At 34.8% G+C, this 12,531-nt stretch overlaps 1 protein-coding gene across 24 annotated transcripts in view; it reads left to right on the plus strand.

Moving 5' to 3' along the window:
• LOC123839639 (NEDD4-binding protein 2-like 2) overlaps positions 1–12,531 on the plus strand; it is a 106,083-nt gene that overhangs the window by 6,780 nt on the left and 86,772 nt on the right. For 5 of the 24 annotated variants that reach the window (XR_010410042.1, XM_045869293.3, XM_045869292.3 and 2 more), the window contains 3 exons: positions 5,295–5,419; positions 9,175–9,263; positions 9,657–9,733. The exons of 1 other annotated variant lie outside the window; for it this stretch is intronic. Coding sequence is in view for 19 of the 23 variants with exons in the window: in XM_045869293.3 (XP_045725249.1) it covers positions 5,295–5,419; positions 9,175–9,263; positions 9,657–9,733 (291 nt within the window). In the remaining 4 variants the exon portion in view is untranslated. Of the gene's footprint in view, positions 1–5,294; positions 5,420–9,174; positions 9,264–9,656; positions 9,734–12,531 lie in introns of those variants that run through there. 18 more of the 24 variants (XR_010410043.1, XM_064586234.1, XM_064586233.1 and 15 more) reach the window with 10 other exon arrangements.

Genomic DNA, 12,531 nt, shown 5'->3' on the forward strand with positions numbered 1-12,531 from the left:
GACTGGATTAGTTATCTGGCTGTGTAACAAATTACCTTATTAAAAACTGAGTTAAAGCAACAAACGTTTATCATCTCACAGTTTCTGAAGGACAGGCGTCTGCGTGAATTATCTAGGTGCCTCTGGGTCAAGGTCTTTAACAATGCTGTGGTTAAGGTGTTGGCTAGGGCTGTGTTCTGCTCTGAAGGTTTATTTTGGGGTGGATCTTCTTGGAAGATCTCCCTTGAGGTTGTCGATAAGACTTAAGTTACTTGTGAGCTGTTAGGTCGAGGATCTCCGTTGGTTGCTGGCTATATACAGGCTGGAGACCTCTCTTGATTCTTTGCTCCCTGGGGTGCTTTCCACACACAGCATGATGAGACAAAGTGAGCCAGCTCTGAGCCCAAGACAGAAGCCACTTTTTTTTCCTGTAATCTAATATCAGAAGTGACATTCTGTCAATTGCCATATTCTATTAGTTAGAAGCTAGTCACTGACTCCCACCCACACTCAAGGGGAAGGGATTATATAAGAGTGTGAATACCAGGAGGCAGGGATCATTGTAAGCCATTAGTTTTGGCTCTCCCACGCAGCTAGTAACTCTGGTGGCCTGATTTCTGAAGTCATTTTCTTTTTCTGGATTAGTAAATATGAAATTAGCAAGGTTGTTATGAATATTAAATGGGTCATGACATTCAGAAAAAATACAAATCAAGTAGCGAGTGGGCCCGTATCTGATTTTTTTTTAGTAGATACTTCATTTTTCAGAGTTTTAAGTTTTGATGTTTGGAGAATTCATTTTAATACCTTACTTGTGAGAGTTTTAATAGAATCTGACTACAAGAATTTTGAAAATACTAATATTCCTAAGTAATTTATCTTTTATTCAGATGGTTTGTATGGCATCAGATATATCCAAATTGATCATAAGTACTTTTTAAATATAAGTCCCCAAAATAAAGCTTCATAGTTTGAGATAATTCATGGAATTCTAAAAAGCTGCATGAACAGACTGGAAAGAAAAAGTCTCTCTCCAAGCTAAAATTATTTGCTATAGTTATGATTTATATATTTAAGATGTTCTTCAAAGAGGTTTATTCATGTTTGATGTTTACTTGGTTTAATGATGTAAATTGATGTGCTGTCTCCTACCCTCTCTCTCCACGCCTCCCCCATCCCCACCTTTTTTGAGGTTAAAACATTCCTTGGATACGAAAGCTACTCTACTCTTATAGTATGGTATTTAACATCTGAAAAATCATGCAAATAAAGTAATAGAATGGAAAAAATGAAACAGGGTATCTAAGAAAGATGGTATCAGTTTTCTGGTACTGTTAAATATAATTAGGTTATCATAAGGTTGATTATGATCAGAATCATTTTAGGTGATTGAGCTTTGGTTTGGAATGCTAATAGTGTAGCATATTTTTTTTTTCCAATACGAGGCTTGAACTCACACCCCTGAGATCAAGACCTGAGCTGAGATCAAGAGTTGAACGCTTAACCGACTGAGCCATCCACGTGCCTCATATTGTAGCAGTTTTATATTCTGGGTTATCTTATAAACAAATAAGGTGCCAAATATGTTAGGTGGTATATTTTGGAAAAATTACGGTGATTTAAGAAAGAAATCCAACTCTAGCCTCACAAACAACCATTTAATTTCATTTGCTTTGCTTGAAATAATTTGAACTGTAATTCTGTAAGTGGAAATGCATGTTTAAATCTTCTTATTTTTGTCTATGCAATTTTATTTTTATGATAAAATATACAGGCATAACTTTTTTAATTGTACTTCATAGATACTGCACTTTTTACAAGTTGAAGGTTCGTGGTAACCCTGTGTCGAGCAAGTTTTTGGCTCCTTTCTTCCAATAGCATTTGCTCACTTAGTGTCCTTAGGTCACTTGGTTATTCTCACAATATTTCAAACTTTTTTTTTTTAAAGATTTTATTTATTCATTTGAGAGAGAATGAGATAGAGAGAGCATGAGAGGGGGGAGGGTCAGAGGGAGAAGCAGACTCCCCGCCGAGCAGGGAGCCCGATGTGGGACTCGGTCCCGGGACTCCAGAATCATGACCTGAGCCGAAGGCAGTCGCCCAACCAGCTGAGCCACCCAGGCGCCCTCAGACTTTTTTATTATTATATTTGTTATGGTGATCCATGATCAGTGATGTTAGTATTATAGTTGTTTTGGGGTGCCATGAGCTGTGCCCATATAATAAGATGGCAAACTTAATTGATAAGTGTTAATGTGTATTCTGACTGCTCCACCAACCTGCTGTACTCCCATCTCTCCCTGTTTTCAGGCCTTACCTATTCCCTGAGACACAACAATATTGAAATTAGGCCAATAAATAACCCTACAATGGCCTCAAAGTGTTCAAGTGAAAGGGAGAGTTGCACATCTCTCACTTTAAATCACAGGCTGGAAGTGATTAAGGTTAGTGAGGAAGGCATGCCAAAAGTCCAGATAGGCTTCTTGAGCCAAACAGGCAGCCAAATTGTGAGTGCGAGGAAATGTTCTTGAAGGAAATTAAAAGTGCTACTCCAGTGAACACACAGATGGTAAGAAAGCAAAACAGCCTTGCTAGTATGGAGAAAGTTGAAATAGTCTGGATAGTAGATCAAACCAGCCACAACATTCTCTTAAGCCAAAGCCTAACCCAGGGCCCTAACTGCAGTTCTCTAAAGGCTGAAAGAGGTGAGGAAGCTACCAGGGAATAGTTTGAAGCTGGCAGAGGTTGATTCACAAGGTTTAAGGAAAGAAGCTGTCTCCGTAACATAAAAGTACAAGGAAAAACAGCAAGTGCTGGTGTAGAAACTGCAGCAAGATCTAGCGGAGATAATTAATGAAGATCTAGCTAAGATAATCAACAAAAGTGGCTACACTAAATGACAGATTTCCAATGTAGACAAATGGCCTTCTGGAATAAGTTGCTATTTAGGATTTTAATAGGTAGAGCAGGGAAGTCAGTGCCTTAGCTTCAACAGAGGCTGACTCTTCTCAGGGGCTAATGCAGCTGGTGACTAAGTTGAAGCCAGTGCTCATTTACCATTCTGAAAATCCTAGAGCCCTTAAGAATTATGCTAAATGTACTCTGCCTGTGCTCTCCAAATGGAACAGCAAGGCCTAAATGACAGCGTATTTGTTTACAACATGGTTCACTGAATATTGGAAGCCCACTGTTGACACCTATGGCTCAGAAAAAAAGATTCTTTTCAAAATACTGCTGCTCACTGACAATGCACCTGGTCACCCAAAAGCTCTGGTGCAGATGTAGAACAAGATTAATGTTGTTTTCATGCCTGCTATCACAACATTCATTCCTCAGCCCATGAATCAAGGAGTAATTTTGAATTTTAAGTCTTATTATTAAGAAATACATTTTGTAAGTCTATAGCTGACATACATACTGATTCTTGGATGTATCTGGGCAAAGTAAATTGAAAACCTTCTGGAAAGGATTCACCATTCTAGATGCCCTTAAGAATATTCATGATTCATAGGATGAGGGCAAAATATTAATATGAAGAGGAGTTTAGAAGTTGATGCCAGCCTCATGGATGACTTTGAAGGGTTCACGACTTCAGTGGAGGAGACAACTGCAGATGTGGTGGAAACAGCAAGAGAACTAGAATTAGAAGTGGAGCCTGAAGATGGGACTACATTGCTGCAATCTCATGATCAAACTTGAACAGATGAGGAGTTGCTTATTATGGATAGCAAAGAAAGTGGGTTCTTGAGATGAAGTCCACTAGTGAAGATGTTGTAAAGATTGTTGAAATGAAAACAAAAGATTTAGAATATTCCATAAACTTAGTTGCTAAAGCAGTGGCAGGGTTTGAGAGGATTAAGTCTGATTTTCAAAGAAGTTCTCTTGTGAGTAAAATGCAGTCAAACAGCATCACATGTTACAGAGAAATTGTTTAGGAAAGAAAGAGTCAGTGGATGGGGTAAACTTCATTGTCCTATTTTAGGGAATTGCTACAGCCACCCCAGCCTTCACAACCACCAATCTGATCAGTCAGCCTACATCAACATTGAGGCAAGATGCCAGCAAAAAGGTTATACAACTCATTGAAAGCTCAGATGATGGTTAGCATTTCTTAGCAATAAAATATTTTTGAATTAAGGTGTATATGTTGTTTTTTTTTAGTAATAACTTTTATGCACTGGGAAACCAGAAAATTAATTTTGATTTCCTTCATTGTGATACATGATTGTGGTGGTCTGAAACCAAACCTGCAGTATCTCTGAGGTATACCTGTATACAATTTTGTAATAAGCTGAGGAAAGGAGAGATATGTTTATTTAATAGTCAGAGTCCTTCTTATTCCTTTGAATTAGGGGGTATGTATTCTTGAATCATTCCATGACAATACTTTTGTATTCTCAATCTCTTCTACCACTTTCCAGTCCCTTCCCCTCTCAGAAAGTTAGAGTGTTACTCAGTTGCCTAATGGCTGGGGGGGTGGGGGGGGGTGGGGGAGAGACAAAACAAAACATTTCTGTTATTGTTAGATCCAGATTATTCTCTTAACTGTGTTTTACCTTTTCTCAGCACACTCCTAGTGTCATTCATGAGTCACTGGTTTGGGGAATTCTCTGACAATCTGAACACTAGTTAATCTGTACTTAGAAACTTAAGGTGGTATCATATTGTGAGAATGAAATTTGATTATTGATTTATTGTGAAAAGTGTATTCTTTAGTACTTAACAGTTGACTTCATTTAGTAATGTTAATCTCTTAACAGTTTTAAAGTTTGACTATACTTTGGAGGATCACAGGTTATTTCACAACCTTAAGTCTCAAGCTATTTCTGACTTCCACTTTTAGGTCATATATGTTTGCGTTTTGTGGAAATGAGTTTAGTAAAGCTATCTTAGGTCAAATAGAGTTTTCCCCAGATGAATTGCTTATTTAGGCTTATTTGCCTTTTAGGTTACTTATTGCACTAAATTTAGGCAATTTTAGACACCGCATAAAAATTCACTAAAGTTAAAACACGGATAATAGTTGACATAATTTTGGGATTGGTTGAAGAGTGCTTTTACAAGTGGCAATACAAATGCCACTTAGTACAAATGCCACCTAAAAAGTTTTTGTTACTGGCTGTAATTGTGTAGATTTAAGTGTGAAGTGATACTTGAAATCTGGAAACTTTTTAAGGTTCAGCTCCTGTGCTATTCTGTTTGCAATATACTTACAGGTAAGTACCAGAGATTCATTTAATAAACTTTCCTGTGTGACTTATCTTTGATGGTTATAGATTTTATAAATGGCACCTTATGATTTCTTTCATTAACAGAATTCTGCTTGGTCAGAGTCGTGATGGCATTGTATTCAGCACTGATGACTATTTTCACCATCAAGATGGGTACAGGTATAATGTTAATCAACTTGGTGATGCCCATGACTGGAACCAGAACAGAGGTTTGTTTTGGGCCAAGTCTCCGGGATGGAATATTTGACTAGGAGTCAGAAGACTTGAGTTTTTATTCTCAACTTGACTTTTACCGGCTGTAAATTGTAAATAGTGTACCCATATAAGCTGGTAAAATAGAGGTGTGGGATATTTTGATATCCTTTATTTTATACTCATGAATAAATTCAGACAACTCTTCACTATTGTATATTCTCAAAAGGTATTTCCCTAAGAGTAATGCTAATGTTTTCTAAGGCTAGAAATAAAATGCCTGTGAATATTAAAGTTTTTCCCATTGACATTACTCTACAAAAAAATCTACATAATGCATTTTTTAGGCCTATATCTCTCAATTTTTTCTCATTCTGGAATTGACTGCACATTTGAATCACCTGGGGACCTTTTAAAAAAAAACTTATGCCTGGGGGCGCCTGGGTGGCTCAGTCGTTAAGCATCTGCCTTCTGCTCAGGTCATGATCCCAGGGTTCTGGGATCGAGCCCTGCATTGGGCTCCCTGCTCGGCGGGAAGCCTGCTTCTCCCTCTCCCACTCCCCCTGCTTGTGTTCCTGCTCTAGCTGTCTCTCTCTCTCTGTCAAATAAATAAAATCTTAAAAAATTTTAAAAATAAAATAAAAAGTGAAAAAACTTATGCCTGAATCTTAGCCCCAGAGATTCTGGTTTAGTTAGTCTGGAGTGGATCTAAACACCAGTATTTTGGGGGGAAGTTACCCAGATATTCTAATGTTGCAATAAGGATTGAAAACTTTTGATCTAGAACTAAGTAAGTTCTTTTTTAAAAGACGAAGAATGTATTAATGATTAAACAAATTGTTTGTATTGTGAAAAAATTTGAATCTAACTTAAGTTACAATGAACCCCATACCTCCAATCACTCAGAATTATTATCAGTTATCAAGATTTTGCCTTATTGGCTTTTATCTTTTTTGTTTTAACACTCCCTCCTTTTTTTATTTGCTAAGGTTTTTAAAGCAAATTTTAGACATCAGATAGCATGCATTTCAAATTAACCTTTTTTTTACTTAATGGCATCTTATTTAATTGCAGTGCCATCATCACACCTAAAAAAACACAAAAAAACAAACAATTCCTTGACATCATGTAATACCCAGCCTGTAATGAAATTTCCCATTGTCTTACATATTTCTTTACAGTTGTTCTTTTTGAATCAGGATACAAGCCAGGTCCTGGCAGTACATTTAGTTTTATGTTTCTTTTAAGGAGATTAATCTCTTTCCTCTTTTTATCCCCTCTTTTTGCCTTTATAACATTAATTTGTTGCAGAAGTTGGTTGGTTATCCTATAGAATGTCCCATATTTTGTGGTTGTTCGCTTCCTTGTGGTAACTATTTAACCTGTTTTTCTTTCTCCTGTATTTCCTTAAATAGAAGTTAGTTCTAGACAGGAGGATTTATTAGGTTCAACTTATTTTTTTGGTAAGCATATTTCTGGTTATCCCAGTTTTAGTGATATTAAGATTGATTAATAGCTTCAAAGGGACAGCCTACTCCTTCCATTATCAAGTTCCCTATCAATCTTATGTCTAATGGTTTTATCCAACAGTGAATTGTTTCCTGAATGAGACTTTTCATTAAAGGTTGCAAAATGGTGATTTTCTAGGTCTAACATTCCTTCCATGCTAGAATTCTTCTGTAATGAAGAACTTTCACCTAGAAATAGCAATTAGGGTTGTCCTAAATTTAGTACAGTATATACAGGAAAAACAGGATGAATGCTTTTCTTTTTAATTGTCAATTTTCACAGGAATTACAGTGAGGATATTTTGGAGTAAAAAGTTTAATGTGAAATAAGTTTGATTATAAGATTGTTTCCTAGTATTGGTTTTCCACAGAACATTATGCCACGGAACATTACTGCGTAAATCAAGTAATGATGGTATTGCAATTCCAAAAAATGTTTAGAGTTATTGGACTAAAGTTAAGGAAAATAGTAGTAGGTGATGAGTGGAATGAATAAAGGCAGTGGGCAGAGACAGTATACCTTTGGTGGACTGAAATTTGTTTTATGGGACATTTTTTTCTCTTTGCAATACCAGCCTAGAATATTACAATAAATGTTTATGCTATGTGAGTTATACTTGCTGAATAAAAAATGGTGTTTAGATAAACTGCTGATTTTATTATCAGTATAGCATAAATTTTTCCAAGGTAATGATAACTAGTGATTATTGAACATTTTGAAAATTATAAGCATGACTTACTTAGGACTAAATTTCTCTTTTTAGTAGATGTTTATTGAACACTTTTAAAAATGCCAGTTACCATTCTGGGAATCTCTGTATGCTTCATGTGTATTATTAGAAGAATCTTAAATTCATGTTAGACCACCTATAAATTAAAAACCTCTTTGAGTGTCATTCTGTTTCTTAGAGTATGGTGGTTATTTTGTTTAAGAAATGACTCTCGTTATTAGGGTATTCAAACATTATTTACTTAGGAACTCTTTCCTCCTGGAATACACTGGAATGTGGTATCGCATGATGATTTTTCATGGAAAGAGGATAATCTCCCCATTCCTGCAAATCAGAGATTTAATTTGATTCTTAAGCTTCTCCTTGGAGGTGCCAGCCTAACCATTAGACATTAAGAGGATTAGTAAGTTTTTTTTTTTAATGAAAGATTTGATCAGTTTATGATTGGGGATAGAGCAACATAAGATGATAGCATCTTGATATCCTATTTATGACCCAAATTCTAAATTTCTTTTGGTATTTAGAGATATTTTCTCCCAAATATGTATTCCACCATAGTCATTATTACTTAACTAACCTTTAGAATACTGTCTGCCCTTAGACATCTGTATAAGTGTTTTCATTATGTAGAACTTAGTGTTTTGAATTCTAAGTCCCAACAAAACTTCTATATCATTGCCTTTTGCCTCAGCCTTTTAAATTTTATTGTAGGTTCTTAATTATGTTTCTTGTCTATTTACACTTAGGGGTACACACACTCCTGTTGTTAACAGTGGCTCATTGTGGCAGGGATTCTTGGGGAAGAGATGGCAAAGGGATAGGAAGATGTAGTTTAGAAAATTTCCATGTGATCCCAGCTCCTAATTTGAGAATTCTGGTCTTAAAAAGTACTTACAAAGTCAGTTGAACTGTAGTACTTAGCTACTTGGTATATAAGTTTTTTATTTCAGAAGCATTATTTGTAATTGTAAAACTTTGGAAAATACAGATAAGCATAGATTGCTGATATTCCCGTTACCCTCAGATGACCACTTTTGATATTTAGTAACTCTTCCTGGATCTCTATATTTTGACCAAAATAAGGTCATACTTACATATTGTGTTATAATTTGCCATATTCAGTTAACAGTCTTCATCTTTCCATGTCAGTAAAGGCTCATCTCTTTTCATACTCAGACTGTATCCTAAGTAACTTGTTCATATATTTCCTATAAATCAAAGTTAGCTAGAGACTGAAAGCTTTCTTAGTTGGGAGTTCAACAAAATGTTTTTCCCCAAATGTCATTGTTAAAACCAGTATCTGGTCCAGAGAATATACATTGCCTGTGGTTATGTCTCTTAATTCCCTTTTAATCTAGTGGAGTCTTTTTTTTTTTTTTTGTTCACCGCACTAACTCAGGAAATTGCATAGTTTCAGTTTTAAGTACAGAGATGTAGAAATTTTCTTAATAATGAATGTGTAAGTTTTATTTTGTATATTTTAATCTAATAGTTCTCTGGTTTTTGTTTTTTAAATTTATTTTTTTATTTCAGCAAAACAAGCTATCAATCAGGGGAGATCTCCAGTTATAATAGACAACACTAATACACAAGCTTGGGAAATGAAACCATATGTGGAAATGGTAAATACGTGATATGAGAGAGTTTTAATATTTTATTCTTAACTCATTTTTTCATACTCTGAAATTTTGGTTACTTTGATCTTCATTACATAAACATTTGTCCCTGTTTTCTAAAGAGGTGTGTTCGTTAACTTAGTTTTTAAAAAACTGGGATTGGTACTTACTAAGAAATATGCTCATCTTGTTAGTTTTGCCTGGACTTGAAGACAGTAATTCGAAATTGTCCGGTTATGTGGTCTTAACATTTTTGTGGACATATTATTTAAAAGTAAAATGTTTCTTGGTCAAACAAATTTAGAAGTATTGTCTAAATGAAACTTCTATTTATCTGCCTTCTTTTTTACTTTAAGAAGTATTCTCTGGGTTTTTGTTTTCTTCCTTTCCTTTGTGTAGGCCATAGGAAAAGGATACAGAGTAGAGTTTCATGAACCTGAAACTTGGTGGAAATTTGATCCTGAAGAATTAGAAAAGTAAGGCACTCAAATTTTTTTTGAATCCTTATCTTTGAAAAATTTTTTTGAGTCTTTATCTTTTTTTCTTTCTCTTCTCCTTTACACAGTTTCTTTACTATTTACTAACTTTTGCTTGTCATGTTTGCTGTTTGTGAATAGGGACTACTACTCAACTTTCTGTCAAGAGGAACATTGACTTAAATTTAAGGGTTCTTAGGGTACCTTGCCTTGGTCAGTTTTATTAAATTTTCCTTGTTAAGTGTGTGTGTTATTTTTTCATATGTAAATTCCTACATTGTTTTGTGTTCATTGAACGCTAGTGGAAATCCAGAACACTTTGGAAAAGTTAGAACTTTTCCTTCTGGTTTTCAGCAGACCACTTACCTGCATTGCCCTTCAAACTTTTCTTCCCATTACCTTTTTACCTGGGGCTTTCATCGTCTTTCTCTTTTCCATCTTTACTACTACAGATTCATAATCTGTAGATTCATAATCCAAAATCCTTGTAATCAGTGTGTTTTAGAATTCAGGGTTTGTTTTTGTTTGTTTGTTTTTTTAATAGAAAGGTAATATGGTACATATACAGAGTCATAATACCCCTAGCCGAGTTTGGGGCAGCATGTCATAATCACACATCTTATTTTTTCTGTGGCAAATCACTACTAGTCCTCTAATTAGATAAGAAAGATTCTACATAATCTAATGTTCATTCTGAGTAAACTATTAGATTAAAATATACATTGTGCTGCCAAATGAGTATAGGTTTGGTTAGATTTTGCTGCCATATGAATCAATGAATTTTCAGACCATTTTTAGATTTCAAAATTTGTGGTGAGAGATTATGGACTTTTATTACTTTCAGCCCTGGCTTTCGATTTGTGTTTACCTTTGTCCCTTTCCCCTCATGTCACTGGTTTTCCTGACTCTTTTTCTTTGTTTTTATTCTCCCTCTCTGCTTTTCCTAACAACTTTGAAATGTAATTCACATACCTTACATTTTATGCATTAAAAGTTTACAATTTATGGTTTTCAGTGCAGTTGCCTTGGAAATCCATAGATAATGGATTTTTGAGTCCATTTTTGATGATGACTTTTGATTCCCCCCAAATCTTAACCACTAATAGCCTACTGTTGACCAGAAGCCTTACTGATAACATAAACAGTTGATTAATACCTATTTTGTATGTTACCTGTATTATATACCATATTCTTACAATCAAGTAAGTTAGAGAAAAGAAATTGTTATTAGGAAAATCATAAGGAAGAGAAAGTACATTTACAGTACTATGCTATATTTACTTTTTTAATTTAAATTAAATCAATTAACATACAGTGTTTTATTAGGTTTCAGAGGTAGAGTTTAGTGATTCATCAGTTGCATATAATACCCAGTGCTCATTACACCAAGTGCCCTCCTAGGTCCACTTACATGTGGCTTTTTTACTGGACTATATTTGTTGAAAAAAGCCACATGTAAGTGGACCTGCCACAGTTTGAACCTATCTTGTTCAAGGGTCAACTGTACATGCACAGAGTTGTGCAGCCATAACTTTCTTTTTTTATTTATTTTTTTATTTATTTTTTTTTTAATTTTTTTTTTTTTTTAAGATTTTATTTATTTGCGAGAGAGAGAATGAGAGACAGAGAGCATGAGAGGGAGGAGGGTTAGAGGGAGAAGCAGACTCCCTGCCGAGCAGGGAGCCCGATGTGAGACTTGATCCTGGGACTCCGGGATCATGACCTGAGCCGAAGGCAGTTGCTTAACCAACTGAGCCACCCAGGCGCCCAACTTCCTTTTTTTAAAAAACCAGTTTTTTTTCCCCCACCTCAGCTTGCCCTCTTTCAGCTTAAATGTTATTCTGTGTATGATGTTCAACTAATTTTTTTTCCCCTTTTATTCATTTTTTCCCTTTCTGATTTGCACACCATGTGTTCATATGTGAGTAAAATGGATAGATTTATTAATAACTAGTATTATTCATCTGCTTGTGTGTGTATAATACACCTCAGGTAGACGAGCTGTTTGGGTTATGCAGAATAAATGAATTGGTGAAATACAGTTAGGCTTCATTAACACTGAGGAACTGTTGAAATTTATTAGAATTCTTAATATAATTGACTTCACACAATAAAGTCAGTTTAACTGATATGTAGATTAGTTTGACAGATTTTTTTTTTGTAAATTGATGGAATTACCAATTTTGACATCTTGTGGATTTAGTCATATCTTGCCAGTTTCAACTTCAGATCCCTCTTCTTTTTTCTTTTTTTGTCTTCTAGTCCTTTTGCTTTTTTCTTCTCATCTTGAACATAAACATCTATAGTTTAATGTTTCCTTTGTGTGTCTTTTCTGGGAAAAATTAATTAGCATTAGTAAATCTAGAACTATAACATTAAATGTAAAATATGTTCCTATGTGTTTTGCCATGTCCAAGTCAAGTTATAGAAAACTACAAGGGTAAAATAAATTGTAAAACGTTTTTTGAGGGTCAAGAATAATTTTTAAACCACTTTTTGTTGTCATAATTAAACTCACAGAAAATTACATAAAATATAAATACACCGCTTAACAAATTTCTTGTAAAGGCAAATATTCATTTAACCATTACCCATGTTATAAGAACGTTATCAACACCTCAGAAGTTATTTGAATTCCTTTTCCCAGTAAGAATTCCCTGGTAATTACTTTCTTCTCTTTAATGTGTCTTTTTTTCTTTCTTTTTTTTTAATGTGTGTTTTTTTCTAAAACATATTTTGCCTAACACCATAGTTTAATTTTTTTTCAAACTTTATGTAAATAAAGTACAGTATGTGTT

The sequence above is a fragment of the Mirounga angustirostris genome, unplaced genomic scaffold (assembly GCF_029215605.1).
Source record: "Mirounga angustirostris isolate CCGP_5_RB_7025 unplaced genomic scaffold, mMirAng1.0.hap1 SCAF_3, whole genome shotgun sequence".
NCBI classification, from domain to species: Eukaryota; Metazoa; Chordata; class Mammalia; order Carnivora; family Phocidae; genus Mirounga; species Mirounga angustirostris.